The sequence below is a fragment of the Esox lucius genome, chromosome 13, assembly GCF_011004845.1.
Source record: "Esox lucius isolate fEsoLuc1 chromosome 13, fEsoLuc1.pri, whole genome shotgun sequence".
NCBI lineage: Eukaryota > Metazoa > Chordata > Actinopteri > Esociformes > Esocidae > Esox > Esox lucius.
This window is the reverse complement of record NC_047581.1, coordinates 8,080,150-8,104,251: the sequence shown is the minus strand read 5'-3', so window position 1 is coordinate 8,104,251 and position 24,102 is coordinate 8,080,150. Positions and strand designations below refer to the sequence as shown.

The following is a 24,102-nucleotide window of genomic DNA, read 5'->3' as shown; positions in this document are numbered from 1 at the left end:
TATGTTGTCATGGAATAATGTTTAAACCAGTTTCCTGTACACGTTTCCAGTTGATTTAATCTTTGTAAATAATACATACATAAATTACAGTTTACACAATATATACCTCTAACAAAAAATAGACTTCTGGTAGCAACTTCCAGAAAGGTTTCTGAAACTTGTAATTTTATCTTTTATAATGTTAGGATTCAAGGCTTTTAAAAGTGCCATTGCATGTTTGAATTTAATCATAAGGGGAATTTTCACTTAGGCATCCTGAGAGATTTCCTCAGACAAATCTAGCTGATTGGACATGACTGCTTAACCCATTTATAACATTTGCCACGGTAGAGCATTTTCTAGAGAAAAGAGTAAAAGTGGCATATTAAAATGGCATATAGCAGATGCTCTGACCAAGAACTGAGTGCCGCCCCTCCATGCTCTACCAGCGGAGCCACACGGTCCACTCCATTCAGAGCCCTAAAACAACCCAGCAGGCCCATCAACACATCATGCACTTTAAAAGCAGGCAAGATAAGCTCCTGTGCCTGGACTGTTTGATCATCAGTCAATCAATACTCGACAACTCAAAAAGGATTGCAAAAGTAGTCCAAAAACAAGTTCTCTGCCCATTCCCAAAGTCACGATATGGTCGTATCTGTGAAGCAGTCAGGCCGTGCTACCATGAGGTCCGGGATGTCTCTGTAGGTGAGGAACTCCAGGATTCTGCGTGGAATAGGGAGGGCCTCCACCTGTTGGGTGGAGACTGACAGACGCAAAGCGGAGCGACACAGGTGGCTCAGGCTGGGTACTGACCTAGGCACCTTCCAGAATCTCACATGGCCATCTCTGGTCCTGCAACCACAACACACAGGCACAGCCAATTTGTTTGCCTTGTTGTAACCTTCCTACATGTATATGCCAACTAAGACTTCCTTTTTTTAACTGCATCAACACAAGGTGTTGGGAGTATAGCTAAAAAATATAACTGCTTATATTCCTTGTTTCCTTACCTCATCTATACTATTCATCTTTATTAATAGTAATTCCAATAAAAATGGACCAACAAACTATTGATCCACGGTTGATACAATGTTTTTGTATGTCAGCAATCAAGTTTTGAAAACAACTTGAAAAATTGCAGGTATGGTGTGTTTAGGATCATATGACATTTTCCAACATCTGGCATATTTTGGAAGGGCTACATCTTGAAACCAATATTGCCGACATCAAAATGTTGGTAGTGTCAACAGTGGACTAAAGAAACAGAAACGTCATTGAAAGTGAATCTACCCTGTGGCAACGACGCCACCATGTGGATGGAAGTTGCAGCACAGCCCATTGGAGGCACGGTCCTCTTTGGTCTGCATCACCATGCCCCTCTTTCCCAGCTCCCAAAGCTGGAGGGCTCTGTAAAACAGCAAACATTTCTGTAACTGCATTCCCTATTTTCATATGTAAAGTCCTTAAAGAAGTAGTGTACACAGTGGTCAGTTTTTTTAAATATATAAAGGTGTATATAGATATACAGGTGCATCTAAAAAAAAAATATTGTGGAAAAGTTATTTTCCGTAATTCGTATTAAGAAGTTACACCTTCATATATTCTAGATTCATTATACAAAGTGAAACATTTCAAAGCCTTTGTTTCCATCTAGATTACAACTTACCGCTCATGGAAATCCAAAATCCAGTATCTCAAAAAAATGTTAGAAAATATATATAATACAGAAATGTTGACCTGAGAAGAGCTCTAATCAGCTAATTAACTCCCTGAGCCTTCAGTACACATAACCACAATCATGAGGAAGACAATCATTGACACCATCCATGAGGAGGGTAAGCTACAGAAGGTCATTGCTGAAAGGGCTGGCTGTTCACAGAGTGCTGTATCAAAGCATATTCATGGAAAGTTGACTGGAAGGGAAAAGTGTGGTAGGAAAAGGTGCACAAGCAACAGGGAATGAGAGGATTGTCAAGCCAAGCCAATTCAAGAACTTGGGGGAGCTTCATAAGGAATTAACTGAGGCTAGAGTGAGTGCTTCAAGAGCCACCACACACAGACGTGTCCAGGAAATGGGCTACAAATGTCCAGCCACTCCCACGTCAGAAGCGTCTTACCTGGGCAAAGGAGAAAAAGAACTGGACTGTTGCTCAGTTGTCTAAAGTCATATCTTCAGATGACAGTACATTTTGCATTTAATTTGGAAGTCTACATCCTTGAGTTTGGAGGAAGAGTGGAGAGGCACAGAATACAAGTTGCTTGAAGTCCAGTGTGAAGTTTCCACAGTCAATGATGATTTGAGGCGCCATGTCATCTGCTGGTCTTGATCCACTGTGTTTAATCAAGTCCAGAGTCAATGCAGCCGTCTCCCAGGAGATTTTAGAGCACTTCATGCTTCCATCTGCTGACAAGCTTTATGGAGATGCGGATTTATTTTTCCAGCAGTACTTGGAAACGGCCCACAGTGCCAAAACAACTGGTAACTGGTTTGCTGTCCGTGGTGTTACTGTGCTTGTTTGGCCAGCCAACTCGCATGACCTGAACCCCATAGAGAATCTATGGGGTCTTGTCAAGAGGAAAATGAGATACACCAGACCCAACAACAAAGATGAGCTGAAGGTCGCTATCAAAGCAACCTGGGCTTTCATAACACCTCAGCAGTGCCACAAGCTGATTGCCACACTGCATTGATAAAGTAATTAGTGCAAAAGGATTGAGTGCCTAAATTAATATACATAGGAAACCTTTGCAGGTGCTTTGAGTTAATTAGCTGATTAGAGCTCTTCTCAGATTGACATTTCTCTGTTCTAATATTTTGATATTGGATTTAAAATTTTTATTTCCATGAGCTGTAAGCCTTAATTATCAAGTTTGAAACAAAAAAAGGCTTGAAATGTTTGACTTTATGTGTAATGATTCTAGAATATATGAAGGTGACTTATTGATTTGAATTATGGGGGGGGATGAACTTTTCAAAAAAAAAAATTTTAGATGCATATATCACAACATAATTCTAGGAATTCATACCATACCAAAACAATTGTGTTTTCCACACACAAGTCCAACTAGAAAGTCAGTCTGACAAGCTCACTTGACGGGTGATCTCAGGTAGCTTTTATTAGGAGTCACTCCGACACGAGAAAAGCCAAAGCCATCAATATGCATGGGCTCATGCAGTTTCCAACCACACATCAGCCAGCAGCAAACTCATGGCTCAAACGTGGTGTCCATAGACTTCTTAATGTGTTAGAAAACCAGTATGTCGTTTTGTAGTTTCGATGAACAATCCCTTTAAATAGACTTTCCATAAGGTTTGCATATTTTTTCAGAGAGTAGTTCTGAAAGTATCACGAGAGGCAAAACATGGCTTCAAAACAACATGCTGTCTTTCATTTTGCCCTCCTAAAATTTTTTTTACTCCTCATATGTGTAACATATCAAAAGGTTGTGATTAGCTAATCATTTACTCATGCTAAAGATCCTTGTACATGTTAGTAATCTGTAATTTTAACCAAATTAACATCAATTAAATATCACTAATAGAAACACTCTAGTTGTAAAATCGTGTCATAGTTTAATAAACTTCATCAAAGTAAACCTCTAATATCTCGACTAACTTTACTCTCACCTGTCCTCCGTAACAATAGCCAGGTACAAACCATCGGGTGAGAATCGCAGCGATGAGATCTGGTTCTGTCCATACATCTCACAGCAGTCCCTATGGAGAAGGCAACAACTTTAAACTAATGAACGACAAATATCCAACAATTACCACGACACACACACACTTACACCAGTGAGGCCAGTTTCTGTGCAGTGTATGGGTCCCACAGATCAATCCACCAACCGGAGCCGCTGAAAGCAGCGGTGGCAAGCAGTGCCCCATCAGGAGTGAAGTCACAGGAAGCTAACAGGTAGAACGTCTTGTGATTTGTCCCCTTTAAGTTCTTGATAAAGGTGTACGACCGCAGGCTCCACAGACACACCATCTGATAACAGAAAGAAAAGGTACTTTTCACACCACCATCCTGAGATTAACCAAACTCTGACATTGGCTCTGACATTTCCGTTTCAGCACATGGTGCATAGATCTTTTCAACCACGTGGTGGTTGCATAGATCTGCTCTCTACCGCATGGTTTGATTTGGCTTACTTATGTAAAAAGATCATGTTTTGTTGGGTTTGCAGCCTGTCTGCATTTAAATAGTGTGAATATTGTAAGATGAATTATTCAAACCCCTTCACTTTGTTCACATTTTGTTTGATTTTGTTACAGCTGTATTCTAAAAGGATTACATAGACCTTTTTCCTCAATACCCCATAACAACGTTTTTTAGAAAGTTGGAAAATACAAATATCACATTTACAATATTCAGATTCTTTGCTATGACACCTGAAACAGAGCTCAGGTGCATCCTGTTTCCACTGTACATACTTGAAATATTTTTACAACTTAAGAGTCTACCTGTGGTAAATTCAATTGATTGGACATGATTTGTAAAGGCACACATCTGTTTATTTAAGATCCCACAGTTGACAGTGCATGTCAGTGAAAAAGCCATGAGGTCAATGGAGTTGTCCACAGAGCTCCGAGACAGGATTGTGTTTAGAAACCGACCTGGGAAAATTATTTCTGCATTGGTCTTAGTCACTGAGGTGACCAAGAAACCAATAATCACTCTGACAGAGTTCTTGTGTGGAGATGGCAGAACATTGCAGATTGACAACCACCTCTGCTGCACTCCAATAATCAGTTCTTGGTGGTAGAGTGACAGTAAATGGCACATGACAGCCAGACGAGAGTCCTTTAGGTGCCCTTCAGGTGCCTTGACATCGGGTTCTTGGTCACCTCCCTGACCAAGGCCATTCTCCCGATTGCTCAGTTTGGACGGGTTGACAGATTTAGAAAGACTGTTGGGGGTTCCAGTCTTTTTCCATTTCACAATGATGGAGCCAACTCTGCTCCTGGTAACTTTCAGTGCTATAGCAATTGAGAGTCCTGGCAAAGGGCCCGAATCTTTTTTTTTTTTAAGTTGGTGAATTTCTAAAAACATGTTGTCTTTGCAAAAAAAAATATGTAATCAATTATAAATGAAGTCCATAACACAACAAAACCTGGAAAAAGTGAAAGGGTCTGAATACTTTCTGAAAGCACTGTATATTTAGATTTTTTTCTTTGTAAGGGAGGTGAAACAATCAAAGGAAGTAAAAATAAGTAAATAATACTGAACAACTTTAAAAAGTGTTTGACTACGGTCACATCTGAAATCTCCCACAAAAGTCTTTGCAGACAAATCATTGGTTCAGTGGAAAATACAACTTACTCTGTCAAACCTGCCAACGGACGCTATCATGCTGCAGTCTGGTGAGATGCTACAGCAGCTGATCCAATCCTTGTGACCAGTGAGGACATGCGACTCCTTTTTACCTATGAAGGCCAGAGAATGAAATCACATACACTGTATAGAACTTGAAGGTAAATTCCCTATATGAACCTGTTAAACATTGGCCACGTTCTCCTAAAGGATTAACAGAGCTGAGAGAAGGATGAACTGAGCAAAATATAGGTAGGTCCTCCATTGCTTACTAACCGTCTGCATTTCCAGGTTGTTTTGTTCTTTTATTCTATACCTAAACACTTTTTTTACTTTGGGTCTTGGCTGGGTATAGCACTTTTAGACAACACTGCTGATGTAAAAAGGGCTGTACAAAATACATGTGATGAGTTGATTTGAAAAATATTTAAATTAATTTTGTATATACTAAATATTTGCCCAAAAGGGAGATGAGTAAATACTTTAATCTAAAAAAGAACGCCTTGCCACCTGGTAGTCCCATACTAGAAGATTCTATCTGCAAAAAATATGATTCTATTAACCTATATGCTTCTGAAGCCTCATTTCTTTCAAGTGTCATATTTTTTGTTATCACTATATTTTTGAGTATTATACAAATACAGAATATTCAACTGAACAAGGTTGTCTAATTCTCAATTCTAACCCAACTGAAGATAGAATCTTTCAGTCTCAATCTCTTAATATAATTTGGAGTGAGGTTTGAACAGTAGCTGACCTTTCTGGGTTAGATCCCATATCCTTAAGGTTTTGTCTCGAGAGGAAGACACAAGAGTGAGCTTTCCGTTGGGAGTGAAAACCAGTTCCCTTGCAATCCCCTCATGTCCTCTGAGGTCAAACCGAAGCTGACCTGAAAATACCATCAGGGCACTTGTAAGAGACTTGGGTTTTATGATCATTGCATGAAAGAGAAGTGTATTGAGTTAAATATCCCACCAGTTGCAACATCCCATATCTTGATCACTCCGTTCTCTAAGCCAGTTGCCAGAAGCAGTCGAGATGATTTTCTGTCACAGGATGCCGCTTTATCTTTGAGTGCTTGGTTCTTCGATGGACGTGGTCCAAATGCCAGCCCCCACACTGTCTGACCACAGTTCAGAGACTGGTCCTTTGGATGGCTCTCTGGGGCAATCCCAACCTTGTTGGCCCTATTTGGACAAAAATGATTGACAGTGAGCACATAATCAACACTTTAAAGTGGAAGTTCAAATGGGTAGGATGTTGGACAGGGCTGCCATGTCTTGACCGCTCTAGCTACTCCTTGTGGTCGGTCAGGTGAATGCAAGCTTAATCATGGTTGTTGTGAATATTCTCTCCAAGCAGGTAGGCAATGTGGGTGGTGAATACATCCTGATTAAGCGAACAGTGTGATAAGAAGCGGAATGGCGTGACATGATTTGCATGGAAGATCAACACAACTTGATCTTCCATTCTTCTGAACCCATTTGGTTGCTGCCATGATTCAAAACAATAATTGTAAACCCACTGAAAAACGAAATTAAAATAAGACCACATGTTAAAATCGTTGAACTTCGCATTTAATGAGAAGGGAGGAAAGACAGGGAGATTGGAAGCAAATACTTTTAGAAAGTCAAAAGCATGGATATTATTTACAGGAATAGTCTTTGTCCATATACTTATCATACCGAAGCGGCCAGGCGACCACCCACACAATCCCGTGTCCCATGGTCCATGCAAACCATGATCCATCGTGAGAGAAGTCCACGCTCCACGTCTCGCAACCAGCGCGCCCCTCCAGGGATATAGGGTGGGCGGATTTCAACTCCAATATCAGCCCGTCGGACGCTGTAAATGGCAAGACGTTTTTGTAACATTTTATGTTGTTGGACTATAACACAATACAACACATTTGAGCGAATACTCTACATATCAGTGCGCAATACAGCGGTTCGAACATAAAGCTTCCCTTCTCCCCAATAATTTCTCTTGCTGTTGATGTCCAATTGATTTATTTTGCCTGCTATTTAATGAGGTGTTGATGTAATTGCTCGTCTTTTCTGGAAGACTCGGACTCCAAACGTAATAGAGATGTTAAGAATCTACTAGAAAAAACGCAGGAATTCTTCAAACACATGGTATTTACATATAACATGTACTGTACCTGACTGAATGTCCGGAGTGTTGTCTTCGGACGAACACATTGTTGCAAATGATATACCTTGACAGGAGTGGGTTTACATTCTTGATCCGTTGACTGTCTCTACTTCCTGATTACTTGACGATACCGTCGAGTCCATTTGCCTACATGTTAAAACGCCGTTGGTCTATTTCTAAAGAAAAAGAGCGCAGTTTGTTTCTTGTTTGACGAAGTGACGTGCTAGACGAGTTATCTTCTCAGAAAACAACAAAAAAACGTGACTCTAAGCAACATGTTACATGTTATTTCCTGTAAATGCAATTCCTCAAACCCAACACGATTGGCTACCTTGCCACACGTGCTGTTATTTTCTTTTACGTAACAAACTCATCTCTAGCTTGTTTGATCTCATGATTAGGCTAGGCCTCACCATTGTATCAGTGGTTCATTATAAAAAAGGAAAGAGATTCACCTCCATATACTTTTACATTCATATTTAGTTTTGTGTTTAGTAATACAACATTTTATGTAACATTGTATAAAAAAAGTAATTTAATGATAAATGGCATCAATCCGTTGAAATAACCCTGTTAACGACCAATTGATAAACCTGAAGCTAAAACGATACAAGGGTGAAATGACAGTAGCAAACATAATCAATCAATCTACATATTAGGTTAAATCCAACCAACAATAATTTCACACAGTCATAAGTAATACACGTTGTTTCATATTCTCTGAAAAAGAACAAATAAATAAACAAAAACACCTAAAATGTGACAAGTTCTTCCGTATCCGTAGTATGTTCTAACTGTAATGGATGTTCAACAATTTCTGCATCTTCGTATATACTTTTACATTCATATTTAGTTTTGTGTTTAGTAATACAACATTTCATATAACATTGTATAAAAAAAAAGTAATTTAATGATAAATGGCATCAATCCGTTGAAATAACCCTGTTAACGACCAATTGATAAACCTGAAGCTAAAACGATACAAGGGTGAAATGACAGTAGCAAACATAATCAACCAATCTACATATTAGGTTAAATCCAACCAACAATTATTTCACACATTCATAGGTAATACATGTTTTGTTTCATATTCTCTGAAAAAGAACAAATAAATAAACAAAAACACCTAAAATGTGACAAGTTCTTCCGTATCCGTAGTATGTTCTAACTGTAATGGATGTTCAACAATTTCTGCATCTTCGTGGTCATCTACAAAATATGTTAGAAAAATAGGGGTTAGACTTGCATCTTCCAGTTCCAGAGCCTTTTCCATGATTTAAAGGGTATTTTCAGTCATATGCTTTATTGGACAGTAAAGTGGTAAAATATCACTAAATATATTAGAGACAGAGGTGGAATTGCTGCATTACAATCATTTCACTTGCCTTCCTAATATAAGGTGGAATTGACCTATACCTTTTCAAAACACATTATGCTGGTAATAACCCTATGGGCTTTTCCACTGATATTAGGAAATTCACCCTTACTGGACGGAATTCTGTGTATCTGCACAAATGTGGTGTTGTGTCCATTAGCCACAGGTTGCGAAGGTAGTCTGGGTACAGCTTCCTCAAACACAAACTCCTCGTCGGAATCAACTAGGCTTATCACATCTCCCGTCTCCTCCTCCATTCGCCCAAATCCATTATCTGTTATAAAAAGGACCAAGTTGCTTGTCAGAATCTAAATACATATTTGAATAGTCAGTACATTTCCATGTCATTATTAATAATTAAGTATTATCTTTCATTAAGGTTGAATTAGAATTTAATTACTAAAAGTTGAATTAGTATTTTCTTTTCATAAAAATATCAAAAAAACAATAAGATTATTACCCAGGCAAATTCGGTCACGTCGGGAGTATAATATTTTCGCAATAACAACTCCAGATCCAACGACCAAAATGGCAAGGAAAACCCCAATGACTGCTCCAGTGTACTGTGATGAGTCTGTTAATAAAAACAGACATGTTTTAGCTGCTGAAAGTGGTTTACACTCGCATAAATGTCACTTAATGGCCATAACTGTACAATAATCACTCACAAGGAGAGGCAACAGGTTCAGCAACATTCCAGAATAGGTGTTGCCTCCTTTTGCACCCGCAGTTACTTCAAGATTTCATTGTCTAAAAATGTGTATATTATGTTCACAAACAGATCCCACACACCTAGCCCCTTTCTAATCAGTGATATTGATTATAACTAGGGACAGATCATTCTGCAGACACATTTTCCATACAGTTTACAACACGTTTTATTTATTTTCTGTATAGCAAGGAAAACTAAACATGGAAACATGGTTTTGAAGTACCTGCCCAGGGAAAATCTCACTTTTGAAAGTTCACATTTCCAAATGTGGATGTTAACTCATATAGACATAAGAAATCCCAGAATACTCCTGAGGTGTATGAATCAGTCAATGAGAGGTCTAGAGAAGTATTACTTGTCCCATTAACTGTCATCACATAGTAACATTTTTGATGAAAATAATAAAAACATTTTAGGTATATTACGGTATATTTCATGACCTTTTTGTAAGAAACTATTTCAACATGATTATATTCTAATTAATTGTGAAGTAAAATGAAAATACTGGGCAGTACCATAAACTTAAGCAGACCATAAGTGGGTTCTCTCTTATCACCAGAGGGTTAAAGACTTGCATTGGCCTGGTCTATGAGCAGGGGGCCGGCAAAGCTTCCTTTGTCTTATTGCTCTATAGGGGCTGCCACAGGCAGAACTGTGGTCATTCCCTGTCGTTATTCCTTGTCTTATTGCTCTATAGGGGCTGCCACAGGCAGAACTGTGGTCAATCCTTGTTGACCAAGCGGCGTACAATGTGCCAGAACAGCAGGTATATATTGGAGGACACATATCCTAAACTTCAACTCCCCCGAGCCATTTGTGAGTTACTGCGATAAGACAAGGTGGTAACAACTAAGTGGATATACACAAACATGGAGATAAAGAGGGGTAAAATAGGATGTACATGTACACATTGATTGTTTGAACTATGAAATAGAAATAACATCTCTCTGAACTTACACTTCACCGTCAACTGGATCTCAAGTTCGCGGACCATTAGCGGGTTCTCACTCCTACAGAAGTAGAAGCCCTCGTCCTCCATGGTGACATTAACTATGGTAAGGCTGAAGACTGGGCCATTCTCCGACATCACATACTTTGCGCTGGGGATCACGTCCTCCTGGTGGATTGTCTTCTGCCAGGTAGTGATGGCTGGAGGCACGGAGATGGACTCTGTACAGGTTAACGTGACATTGGTCCCCTCCAGGGCTGTCACCAATGGATTCCCACTGGGATAGGGAGACCCTGAGGAGAGGGTTATTTCAGATATGAGGACAGGGAGACCCCAAGGAGACGATTATTTCAGATATGAGGACAGGGAGACCCCAAGGAGACAAGTATTTCAGATATGAGGATAGGGAGACCCTGAGGAGACAGGTATTTCAGATATGAGGATAGGGACACCCTGAGGAGACAGGTATTTCAGATATGAGGATAGGGAGACCCTGAAGAGACAGGTATTTCAGATATGAGGATAGGGAGACCCTGAAGAGACAGGTATTTCAGATATGAGGATAGGGAGACCCTGAGGAGACAGGTATTTCAGATATGAGGATAGGGAGACCCTGAAGAGACAGGTATTTCAGATATGAGGATAGGGAGACCCTGAGGAGACAGGTATTTCAGTTATGAGGATAGGAAGACCCTGAAGAGACAGGTATTTCAGATATGAGGATAGGGAGACCCTGAGGAGACAGGTATTTCAGATATGAGGATAGGGAGACCCTGAGGAGACAGGTATTTCAGATATGAGGATAGGGAGACCATGAGGAGACTGGTATTTCAGATATGAGGATAGGGAGACCCTGAGGAGACAGGTATTTCAGATATGAGGATAGGGAGACCATGAGGAGACTGGTATTTCAGATATGAGGATAGGCGGGGCGTGTGCTAAGACCACTCTGACAACCAACATATCATGCCCTTGTATATTTTACCAGACAACTCCCTTGCTTGTTGTTTTTGGAACAGTGCCCCGTTTCTCATGAAAGACATTTTCTGAGCTTCTTTATGGCCAAAGACAAACCAGAGACATGTCGATTTCTATTAGTTGCAAAACAGTCAACGTGTTGATAAATTGTCAAATGTCAGTGTTGTGATGAGTTACACCGCTTCTACAGCCTTCCCAATAACTCCAGGCCACACCCTGACACTCCACATTTGTTCCTACTCCTTAATCAGCTTTTCTTGATTCCTTTTGCACACTCAATTTCCTTTGTAAGCTTCATGTGCTTTTCCACCTACAAGTTTAGTTTGTGAAAGATGATGCCACTGCGGAACAGCCTAGAGTAGTCCTCTTTTTCCTTCCTCTGTGTGTGAAACATTCACTTTTCATTGTTCATTGTTTGAGTGTTTCTAATGGAAACATTATAGCTACAACATGTATAATACTACCAATTCGTTTAGCCGGACCAGGTGATATTCTTGTTCAGTTCTGCTTAAGTTAGGCTGTTTCTTTTTTTTTTTTAACACAGTAAAAGCAAAGTAAAGCATAACATCAGAGTAAAAGCAGAGTAAAGCATAACATCAGAAAGTCCATTTACCTCCTTGTTCGTTCACCGGTCACTACACTTAATCCTTCCTAGACCTTGATTTACCACCCTTTAGGTAAATCTGCTCCTGATCTGTGGTATTTGTCTCTACATCAGACAACTACAGCTCACTTACCTACCTACCTTGCCAGACTCAAATCTTGGACCCATCCATCTACGCCTCTGCTTTGCTGTGTGTAAATAAAGTGGATTATCCTGTCGTCATTTCCGGCTCCTCGGTTCATTCTTACCCACGGCCTGTGACAGCAGTGAAGCCCTGAACCTCGTCCCGGACCAACCAGTCATACAGGAAATGTCTTCATTGTCATTATTTTGTTTCAGTTGGTATGTTCCAATAAAGCCTTACTGAAGGGTGCTGCGGTGCTTCTATTCTGATAGGTACAGTGGTAATGCAGTAAAGAAAAGGCCTAACAGCGCTTGCTTTATACCTAGTAAATGTGCAACTTTTAAGTATCCTCTTGTGTATGTACATTTGAATTTGGAGCAGTCTGTGCATACCACAGATGCCTTTTATTCTGATTCTACCGGAGTATCTTGTCAGTTGTCCCTGACATGTCTATATAGTATAAATTGTGTTCAGAAGTCAAAGCTTTTAGATTACTTACTGAGAGTGAAGAGGCAGAACTTCTCCTCTTCCGGTCTAATTGTAGGGTGATGCCCGTAACACCTCAGATTCTCCTCTTCCAGTAACAACGACCTGTTCAGATTTACCACCAAACTGACTGTCTCCTCCTCCTGCATCAGCTGTTCAAACACCTAAGACCACAACATAAGTATGTTATTAGCATTTTTAATGACATTAAATGCTTTAGTCCCATTAAATTTGATTTCCGAACTGTTGACAAACAACACAAAAAAGATATTCAAAATACCTGACTCCCTGGCATGATATGACTCTCCCCCCAGAATAATGTCGGAGTGGGGTAGCCTCCAAACCAACTGCAATTAAACTGGACATGGTTCAGGTCCTTTGCTACCCTCCACATGCACTCTGGACTCCTCTCAGGGGGATCTACGGGAGAAAATGTATTAGGTTCATATATCATATTCAAATGTATTTATTTTTGTTAATAAAATGCCTCAGAGACAGGCAAAAGATTGTTCCAATTGTGTTTTCATTTCACACAACCGTTTTATATGCGCATGCAACTTTAGTTAAGGTTGTCAATTAATCCGGCTTTACACTCCTGCCCAAATGTAGGAGATTTCCCAACCTACTTGAGCAGTCCCAAGAGCAGAGTTCGATAGGCAAAAATGTTGCCCTTTATTTGGGGTATGGTGTGCTGTCCTGCACAACCAGACTTTGAACAGGCAATATTCATACACCTTAAAATGAAACTGAATTTCTATTTTTTTAATAAGTTCTCTTTTCACTTAAAGGAATTGTGCACATTGTAAAAGAAAACAATTTTAGAATGTCTATTTAATATGTAAGCATATCATTTTTAAAAGAGCCTAATTACAGTTATTACAAACAATGTATAATTTTGATTTTAATAAGAATTAAAATGATTAGGAAAAATATTTCATCTCAAAAAGCACTAACACCATATATACCTAGTATCCAGCCAGTGGCTACTGCAGATGGAGAAAACCCTTTTGACAATCATTTTGTTTTTAACTTTTACCCAATTTTCCACCCAATGTTCTGATATCCAACATGTGATCATCACCATAACATAATGTGTACTCCGAATCGCATCAAATTTTGTACTGGTTCTTATCACGCTGCTTGCATAAGTAATTCTGTACCATAATCCTTATTCACTGCAGGTAAACACTCTTTAGTCTTCTACAGTGATTGCGCTCACTAATGCCCAAAACTGACACGAGGAGTCCCAACAAGGGTAAGGAGTCCCAACAAGGGTAAGGAGTCCCAACAAGGGTAAGGAGTCCCAACAAGGGTAAGGAGTCCCAACAAGGGAAGGAGTCACAACAAGGGAAGGAGTCACAACAAGGGAAGGAGTCACAACAAGGGAAGGAGTCACAACAAGGGAAGGGAACAATATTCGATGAGTAACTACCCTCTGTTGGATCCCTGGGCTAATCAGCAGCAGGATTCAAACTCTGGTCTTGCAATGACGCAGCTAACTGTGAGGGAACATAACGAACTAACCTGACGAAACGTACTAACTACTGGGGGGGGGGGCATATTAATTGTCCTGCCTATGTAAACACAACCTTAGTCGATTACCCTTTATAGTCACCTACAGTATACGAGCAGCTCTTTGCTCCCAACAACTGCCTCCTCGGAGACTGAGTTCTGTGCTCTGCAGCTGTAGATCCCCTGATCTTTGGGTTGGACCTCTATACTGATGTTCAACCAGGATCCATTCCCGGCTGCCAGGGATTCATTGCTGGACGCCACACCTTGAAACCACCAGGACAGTCTCTGGGAGGGGTAGAACAAGCTGGAGCAGTTCAAGGCCAGTCTGGAACCCCTCTGGATGAAAAGGGTCCCATTGGGAAGGGCCTTGGCCGGTCCGATGACTGTGATACCATTGTCAGGACCACCTTGGTGAAGTAAACGTTGTAGTTTAGTACCAGTGTAGTCAAAGTAGGCATATCCATAAGGATTCAATAAGTCTTCAAGGTATACAAAGTCAAGCCCTGGTACAACCAGAGGCGTCCACCTTTCATTATTACAAGACATTTCATCATTATTGCTTAGAGAATGTGCATCTTAGGATTCAGTATTTCATTCAGCAAAATGTCAGTACTTTACATGATTAAAAAACAGACCCTTTAACAGACAGTATATAAAATAAACTGCAATTGTTCCTTTGTCATGCACATTCAAGTGCCGAATAGACACATGGATATGCTAACACAGTATCTGTTGTTTCCCTGAAACTAGCTTCAGCCACAAATATACCGGTGTAACCAGTTTCAAGGAAACACCTGCGCTTTGGAGCCAGGGTGGTTCCTTTTATGAATTAATTATATAAACCGGCACATTGGAAGACAGTCATATACTTACTGACTATTTGCAATTTGACATTTGTTAGATTTTTTTTCTCGTTGGGTAAGGATACACAAATATAGTCCCCTTGATCTGATCTAGCTAGCACATTAATGTACAAACTTTGATTGTTCAGTATCGTCAGGTGCGCTTCACTTAAAGGCGTTATAATTTTTGAATGATTGCTGTCAATAATTAATTGTCCATTCTTCATCCATTGCGTCAACGTAGGGGTAACATTAATCGCTGTGTTACAACACGGAAGTACAATACTCTCTCCTAGTGTTCCATATAGAACTGTCTCATCTGGGCTCCCATTTGCTGCGCCTTTCAAAAAAAAAATAAACAAGACCATTAGAAAAACAATAACAAAAATAGCCAATAAAGGTGAGCAGTAAACAAAATATTTTTAAAATATTCATAATTTCACTGTGTCACGCTAAAACAACGAATGTTTCAACTCAGTTACTTATTCATAAAGATGTTATAAATGACACTCACCTGTCTGATGTATGAACGTAAGGAAAAACGCAACTGTGAATCCCTTCATTATACTTGATGTACAGCTTACATACACTGATTTCAAACTTCACAATTTCTGGATTTGACTAAACTACCTGTTTTATGTGCGGTGACAGAACACACCACCTCAACAATTAGTTCACAGAAGACTGAACAGATAAGATAATGTATCCCTTATGAGCCATTTTGGCTATAATAATTCAATCTGTATCTTTTCCGTGTAACTGCCACTGCCACATGCTATGGTTTGTCAACCAGTCGGCTACTTGGTTGTTTACTCGTGCAAGTTCACCCGGAAACTTCAAACCACACCCAAAGCTTACCTTCTTAAAGGAGAAACAGGCACACCTGTCACTCTGCTGAGCCGGGGTCTACGCTCTGCTCGGCTACTACAAAAAATATAGGCAAAAATCTGTTGTAGGCTATAGGCCTGCTTCCTGACAATATAATATTTGGAAAAATTAATAAAACTCGACTAACAGCGGTTAAAAAACTAGACTAACATAAATAAAAACGTCATGAAAAATGTAGGCTATGCGGTGTCTTTATTTACAATATTTATCCCATGCACACACACTTCTTATTCCGAAAATTGAAAGCATACCTACGAAGGATTGCTCAGGCACTTTTCCAACGCAGAATTATTTTGAACAAGGAGTACTTAGTGAATACACATTCTTAAAGGTATAGTATCATATTCCCACATTCGCCTATTTCCAAATCCGGATTAAATCTACAGGTGCTGGTCATACAATTATAATATTTATTTCAGTAATTCCATTCAAAAAGTGAAACTTGTATAATGTATACATTCATTCCACACAGACAAGTGTTTATTTCTTTTAATTTTGATGATTATAACTGACAACTAATGAAAACCCCAAATTCAGTATCTCAGAAAATTTGAATATTGTGACAAGGTTCAATATTGAAGAGACCTGGTGCCACACTCTAATCAGCTAATTAACCCAAAACACCTGCAAAGGCCATTAAATGGTCTCTCAGTCTAGTTCTGTAGGCAACACAATCATGCGGAAGACTGCTGACTTGACAGCTGTCCAAAAGACGACCATTGACACCTTGCACAAGGAGGGCAAGACACAAAAGGTCATAGCTAAAGAGGCTGGCTGTTCACAGAGCTCTGTGTCCAAGCACATTAATAGAGAGGCGAAGGTAAGGAAAAGACGTGGTAGAAAAAGGTGTACAAGCAATAGGGATAACCGCACCCTGGAGAGGATTGTGAAACAAAACCCATTCAAAAATGTGTGGGAGATTCACAAAGAGTGGACTGCAGCTGGAGTCAGTGCTTCAAGAACCACCACGCACAGACGTATGCAAGACATGGGTTTCAGCTGTCGCATTCCTTGTGTCAAGCCACTCTTGAACAAGACACAGCATCAGAAGCATCTCGCCTGGGCTAAAGACAAAAAGGACTGGACTGCTGCTGAGTTATGTTCTCTGATGAAAGTACATTTTGCATTTCCTTTGGAAATCAAGGTCCCAGAGTCTGGAGGAAGAGAGGAGAGTCACAGAATCCACGTTGCTTGAAGTCCTGTGTAAAGTTTCCACAGTCAGTGATGGTTTGGGGTGCCATGTCATTTGCTGGTGTTGGTCCACTGTGTTTTCTGAGGTCCAAGGTCAACGCAGCCACCTACCAGGAAGTTTTAGAGCACTTCATGCTTCCTGCTGCTGACCAACTTTATGGAGATGCAGATTTCATTTTCCAACAGGACTTGGCACCTGCACACAGTGCCAAAGCTACCAGTACCTGGTTTAAGGACCATGGTATCCCTGTTCTTAATTGGCCAGCAAACTCGCCTGACCTTAACTCTATAGAAAATCTTGGGGTATTGTGAAGAGGAAGATGCAATATGCCAGACCCAACAATGCAGAAGAGCTGAAGGCCACTATCAGAGCAACCTGTGCTCTCATAACACCTGAGCAGTGCCACAGACTGATGCTACGCCGCACTGCTGCAGTAATTCAGGCAAAAGGAGCACCAACTAAGTATTGAGTGCTGTACATGCTCATACCTTTCATGTTCATACTTTTCAGTTGGCCAACATTTCTAAAAATCATTTTTTTGTATTGGTCTTAAGTCATATTCTAATTTTCAGAGATACTGAATTTGGGATTTTCATTAGTTGTCAGTTATAATCATCACAATTAAAAGAAATAAACATTTGAAATATATCAGTCTGTGTGTAATGAATGAATATAATATACATGCTTGACTTTTTGAATGGAATTACTGAAATAAATCCACTTTTTGATGATATTCTAATTTTATGACCAGCACCTGTATATGCCCGGGGTAAAAGTGTAGTCATCCATGCAACAACTCAATCAGCGATGTGTCTGGCTGGTTGGGCTTCACCTATCTGGCTGAACATAGGAAAATAGCAGACCTACCCTTGAACTTTCTGTATGTTTGTTATTTCATGAAAAAACTGATTAGAGGCAGTAAGATAATGTCATGAAGAATATACTGTTGCAATTTGGGATGAATAGCTAAAAATATGAATAAGCTGTTTCAAAGGGACATTTTTAAATACTTAAAAAAAACACCTGCTTGTTATTTCAAGACAAAAACAAGGTTGAGGCAGTCACATAATGTTATGTATAATATACTGATGACATTTGGGATACATATACAGTTAGGTCCGGAAATAATTGGACACTGACACAGGTTTTGTTATTTTGGCTGTTCAACAAAATATATTCATTTTACAGTTAAATAATGAATATTGGCTTAAAGTGCAGTATCTCAGCATTCATTTGAGCATATTCACATCCAAATTGGAGGAAGGGTTTAGGAATTACAGCTCTTTAATATGTAGTTCCTTCTATTTCAAGGGACAAAAAGTAATTTGGCAATTGACTCAAAAGCTGTTTCATGGAAAGGTGTGGGCTATTCCTTCATTATTTCTTCATCAATTAAGCAGGTAAAAGGTCTGGAGTTGATTCCAGGTGTGGAATTTGCATTTGGAAGCTGTTGCTGTGAACCCACAACATGCGGTCAAAGGAGATCTCAATGCAAGTGAAACAGGCCATCCTTATGCTGGAAAAAAATCCATCAGAGAGATAGCAGGAACATTAGGAGTGGCCAAATCAACAGTTTGGTACATTCTGAGAAAAAAAAAGAATGCACTTGTAAGCTCTGCAGCACAAAAAGGCCACATCCATGGAAGACAACAGTGGTGGATGATCGTAGGATCCTCTCCATGGTAAAGAAAAACTCCTTCACAACATGCAGCCAAGTGAAGAACACTCTCCAGGAGGTAGGCATATCATAATCCAATTCTACCATAAAGAGAAGACTTCACAAGAGCAAATACAGAGGGTTCACCACAAGGTGCAAACCATTCATAAGTCTCAAGAATAGAAAGGCCAGATTAGACTTTGTCAAGAAATATCTAAAAAAGACAGACCAGTTCTGGATCAGCATTCTTTGGACAGATGAAACTAAGATCAACCTGTACCAGAATGATTGAGGGAAAAAAGTATGGAGACGGCTTGGAACAGCTCATGATCCGAAGCATACCACATCCTCAGTATAACACGGTGGAGGCAGTGTGATGGCATGGGCATTCATAGCTTCCAATTGCAGTGGGTCACTAGTTTTTATTAATGATATGTCATTCACCAGATCTCAACATGATTGAGCATGCTTTTCACTTGCTGAAGACAAAACTTAAGGCAGAAAGACCCATGAACAAACAACAACTGAAGACAGCTGCTGTAAAGGCCTGGTAAAGCATCACAAAGGAGGATACCCAGCAACCAACATTTTATTTATGAATGTGTAAGTTTGTCCAATTACATTTTAGCCACTGAATTTCAGGGACTGTGTATGAAAATGGTTGCAATTCCTAAATATTTCATATTTTTTGTCACATTAATCAACCCCTTGAATGAAAACTTAAAGTCGGCACTTCAATTGCATCTTGGTTGTATCATTTCAAATCCATTGTGTCAGTGTACGGATCAAAAATACGAAAATTGTGTCAGTGTCCAAATATTTCAGGACCTAAATATATCTCAACATTGAAAAAGCTGTTTCAGAGGGAAGCATTAAAACATTTTATTGTTCTAAAGCTTAATTTTACTATTATTGTTATTCACCCCAAAACAAATCTTCAGGTAGTTAGACAATGTCATATAAAATGTACTGATCTGATTTAGGATGAATATCTGAACATTAGAAAAATATATTTCAAAGTAATTGTTTTGAAAAATAAAAAAAATATGAATGCATGATATTTGGTGAAAAAACAAGGTTGACCCAGTTAGTGTAATTTATCATAGAGAATGATTTGATATTAATATCTTTACAGTTATCAAATATATATATTTTAAGTAGGCAAATCATTTATCCACTGTACAGAGGAGCACTTTAATGGTTGTCCCTATCCTCGCTGAATCTTGAGTACTACAATGTACCGTATGCAGTGGCAGTCGCCACTATTAGGCAAGGTAGCCAACCACCTACGGCCCCAGAAAGCCTAGGGCCTTGTGAAAATTCTAACTGAAATAAAATATAGGAAAATATAATAATACATTGTTTTTTAATATTCTTTTTTGTATTATTAAGATCTGATGGTGTTACTCAAAATGACTAAAATTAAATTATTTCTTCTAATACATTATTTGTTTGAGACCGAACCCCCATCTTTTACTCAAATGGTCTGTTCAATAATGTTTCTCACTGCAGCAGCCCGAAAGATGTTAGGTAGCTTACTCAGTCAGCCTAAGTATGCTACACTACACAAGACATGGACAGCAACGTTTTTAAAATATAAGGAAGGAGGAAAATAGAATAAGTGTCCATAACAGTTATAGCTTAGTGGCTGAGGCTACTACTTGTGTTATAAACATGAGTAGCATAGCAGCTGTGGCTATTGTTTACTGAATGGGACTGTTTGACATAAGGCTGTAATTATAATATACACTCACCTTAAGGATTATTAGGAACACCATACTAATACTGTGTTTGACCCCCTTTCGCCTTCAGAACTGCCTTAATTCTACGTGGCATTGATTTCAACAAGGTGCTTAAAGCATTCTTTAGAAATGTTGGCCCATATTGATAGGATAGCATCTTGCAGTTGATGGAGATTTGTGGGATGCACATCCAGGGCACGAAGCTCCCGTTCCACCACATCCCAAAGATGCTCTATTGGGTTGAGATCTGGTGACTGTGGGGGCCTTTTCAGTAGTGAACTCATTGTCATGTTCAAGAAACCAATTTGAAATGATTCGAGCTTTGTGACATGGTGCATTATCCTGCTGGAAGTAGCCATCTGAGGATGGCTACATGGTGGTCATGAAGGGATGGACATGGTCAGAAACAATGCTCAGGTAGGCCGAGGCATTTGAACGATGCCCAATTGGTACTAAGGGGCCTAAAGTGTGCCAAGAAAACATCCCCCACACCTTTACACCACCACCACCAGCCTGCACAGTGGTAACAAGGCATGATGGATCCATGTTCTCATTCTGTTTACGCCAAATTCTGACTCTACCATTTGAATGTCTCAACAGAAATCAAGACTCATCAGACCAGGCAACATTCTTCCAGTCTTCAACTGTCCAATTTTGGTGAGCTCGTGCAAATTGTAGCCTCTTTATCCTATTTGTAGTGGAGATGAGTAGTACCCGGTGGGGTGTTCTGCTGTTGTAGCTCATCTGCCTCAAGGTTGTGCGTGTTGTGGCTTCACAAATGCTTTGCTGCATACCACGGTTGTAACGAGTGGTTATTTCAGTCAAAATTGCTCTTCTATCAGCTTGAATCAGTCGCCTATTCTCCTCTGACCTCTAGCATCAACAGGGCATTTTCGCCCACAGGACTGCCGCATACTGGATATTTTTCCCTTTTCACACCATTCTTTGTAAACCCTAGAAATGGTTGTGCGTAAAAATCCCAGTAACTGAGCAGATTGTGAAATACTCAGACCGGCCCGTCTGGCACCAACAACCATGCCACGCTCAAAATTGCTTAAATCACCTTTCTTCCCCATTCAGTTTGGAGTTCAGGAGATTGTCTTGACCAGGACCACACCCCTAAATGCATTGAAGCAACTGCCATGTGATTGGTTGATTAGATAATTGCATTAATGAGAAATTGAACAGGTGTTCCTAATAATCCTTTAGGTGAGTGTATATTGGGGTGGACACATCCTCCCTATAGTCAGATATTGTTAACATGTCCCCCTCAATATATTGATATATAAAGTATTAATGAAATAAAAATGTGCTACGCTACAGGCAACCACCCCCAGCCGTCCGAAATAATCATTAGCAAATGTATTCATAATTATAACCAAACTCAACAAATTGACATTATTATTACTAATGCTTCTAGTATTATGTTGTACTGCAGTTCTTGTGTGTGGTTTGTCCAAGTGGTGTTGCCGTACCCCAGCAAAAGCCATTGGTTGACTGCTGCATAGAATGTAACGTGTGTGTTACATAGGCTATATCACTGTTGAATGTGATAGTTTTAATGAAAACATCAATACATCTTTTTGCACTGGAACTGTAGTTGTGGAAATTAATAAAATGTTGTTAAAGTGTCAGTAATTGTAAGTGGAAAGAAAAAAAATTCCGAGTTAAGTGTCAATCATTTATGTTGCCCTGCATGTGTAATTTATGTAGACAGTAGTAGCTTTCATTTATTGCATATTCATATAGTATACTGTATATCTGTACTTGCTTATAAATAGCATTATTAGTGTTTATTTGAAAGCAATTTTATTACAGCTTTCATTCACAGTGAGTGTCATCATGAGCACGAGGAAGGGAGGCAGTGATATTTCATCCGTTTTTTGGGTAGCCCCAGAAAAGCTGAGAGCAGTGAGAAAATGAGTACTAGTCTGATTATAGAAGTAGGCTATACAATATTCTGTATTTGGACTGGGGTAACCAACTAACTACAGGTCAGTTACAATGATGGTCCTGGAGCAACATTAATTATGATGTTGTAGGAACAACACCAACACAGTAATATCAGATTGTACAAATATTGACAATTAAGGGTCTTGGCTACGGCTTTGGTTTGACATAAGAAAGTGCTATCCCTGGGCTGGACCATCATGAATGGCCACCAGTTCATGGTTAAGAAGACATGATTCAGTTTCATCATGTCTGTCTTCTAACGTCACACATTTTGATTACAATTACACCAGGGTTGGTTATGATGGTGATAGGGACAGTGCCACGGATCACAAATGAGCAATGTTGATGTTTACTCTGCCCTGGCTCTGACAGTGTAGTCAGACAGAAGATAATGTCTGGTCCAGGTATATGTGGCCCTCCCAGCTGACAGATAAGGAGAGGTGCAGGATAGTGAGAAAAGGAAGGTATATGAATGCACTTGATCACTATTAAGAAACTTTACACTTGAACTAAATGGCTAAATGCTTTGTGCTTCATTGTAGTTGTAGCTTATAAGGCAGTATGTAAGCAAGCAAACAAGAAAGCAAGTTCATACATAGAAGCAATTCAATGTGCTTCACAAAAAAAAAGAGAAATAGAAAAATACAACAGAAAAGAAACTAATACTAGAATAAAAACAATAAACAATAACAAATCATAATAAGAAAACATCAGTAAGAAAATAGAAATAGAATTAAAACAAAATAAAAACATAACTGGTAGATTCCGTATTAGATTCCATGAGGAAGCTATAAAAGCTGCAAGGTTAAACAGTGTGGTTAATTCTAAGCACTCAGTCACAGGTGTGTGAAAAGATAAGTGTTTTTAACCTGGATTTAAAAATGGATACGTTTGGGACACATCTAAGATCTTCTCTTAGTATATTCTAGTTATGTACAGCATAACTGCTAAACGCAGCTTCTCCATGTTTAGTTTGGACTCTGGGCTCTACTAGCTGACATGAGTTAATGGATCTAGGAGCCCTGTTCGGTTTATATTCTTCAAATGTATCAGAAATTTATTCGGGGCCTAAACCATTGATAAACTAAAAGCACCACTTTAAAATCTATTCTGTAAAGTTTTAAGAACCAGAGTGATGTGCTCTGTTCTCTTGGTCCTGGTTAACATTCTAGCAGCTGCATTCTGAATGAGCTGTAGCTGTTTTACAGTATTTTCTGGGGAGTCCAATTAAGAGGTCATTACAGTAGTCAACTCTACTAGAGATAATAGCATGGATCAGCTTCTCTTGGTCTTTTTGGGACACAAAGCCCTTAATTCTAATGTGATAGAATGCTGTTTTGGTGACAGCTTTGATGTGACTGTTGAACATGTGGTATGAGTCTTTCAGAACACCAAGATAACGCACTTGGTCCCTGGTTTTTAGGGCCCGGGAATTTTTGTTGCCAAACATAATAATCTCTATTGTATCTTGGTTTAATTGTAGACAATTTTGGTTCATCCAGGTATTTATGTGCTCTATACAGGGACAGTGAGTCTATTGAGCCATATATATTTGAGTATCATCTACATAGCTATGGTAGTTAGTGTTGTTGATCTGAGTTGTTGTAGCATATATTGATTGGACGGAAGTGGTC

General features: G+C 39.4%; 2 protein-coding genes across 2 annotated transcripts; both read right to left on the bottom strand.

Moving 5' to 3' along the window:
- Window positions 1-39: 39 nt before the first annotated feature.
- wsb2 (WD repeat and SOCS box containing 2) lies at window positions 40-7,775 on the bottom strand. Its single transcript, XM_010864145.3, has 9 exons — window positions 7,459-7,775; window positions 6,983-7,142; window positions 6,273-6,484; window positions 6,055-6,186; window positions 5,307-5,410; window positions 3,775-3,971; window positions 3,611-3,700; window positions 1,273-1,389; window positions 40-834 (listed from the first exon to the last, which is right to left on the bottom strand). Exons 1-9 carry the CDS (start codon window positions 7,496-7,498, stop codon window positions 621-623), a joined length of 1,266 nt encoding a protein of 421 aa, XP_010862447.1. The 5' UTR covers window positions 7,499-7,775; the 3' UTR covers window positions 40-620.
- Window positions 7,776-7,965: 190 nt separating this feature from the next.
- On the bottom strand, window positions 7,966-16,123 carry vsig10 (V-set and immunoglobulin domain containing 10). The gene is made up of 9 exons (XM_010864144.4): window positions 15,551-16,123; window positions 15,068-15,376; window positions 14,299-14,601; window positions 12,960-13,099; window positions 12,693-12,843; window positions 10,496-10,780; window positions 9,287-9,400; window positions 8,939-9,100; window positions 7,966-8,660 (listed from the first exon to the last, which is right to left on the bottom strand). Exons 1-9 carry the CDS (start codon window positions 15,597-15,599, stop codon window positions 8,578-8,580), a joined length of 1,596 nt encoding a protein of 531 aa, XP_010862446.2. The 5' UTR covers window positions 15,600-16,123; the 3' UTR covers window positions 7,966-8,577.
- Between the last annotated feature and the right edge of the window lie 7,979 nt (window positions 16,124-24,102).

What these genes read in the sequence shown, in the direction of transcription:
- vsig10 (XM_010864144.4), bottom strand. Translation starts at nt 15,599, where the DNA reads ATGAAGGGATTCACAGTTGCGTTTTTCCTTACGTTCATACATCAGACA. An exon ending in TACGTTCATACATCAGACAG is followed by an intron (nt 15,377 to 15,550) that starts GTGAGTGTCATT and finishes TTTTTTTGAAAG; the next exon opens with GCGCAGCAAATGGGAGCCCA. An exon ending in TGTCAAATTGCAAATAGTCA is followed by an intron (nt 14,602 to 15,067) that starts GTAAGTATATGA and finishes TACTTCACCAAG; the next exon opens with GTGGTCCTGACAATGGTATC.
- wsb2 (XM_010864145.3), bottom strand. Translation starts at nt 7,498, where the DNA reads ATGTGTTCGTCCGAAGACAACACTCCGGACATTCAGTCAG. An exon ending in GATATGGGATGTTGCAACTG is followed by an intron (nt 6,187 to 6,272) that starts GTGGGATATTTA and finishes TGGTATTTTCAG; the next exon opens with GTCAGCTTCGGTTTGACCTC. An exon ending in CAGAAACTGGCCTCACTGGT is followed by an intron (nt 3,701 to 3,774) that starts GTAAGTGTGTGT and finishes CCTTCTCCATAG; the next exon opens with GGACTGCTGTGAGATGTATG.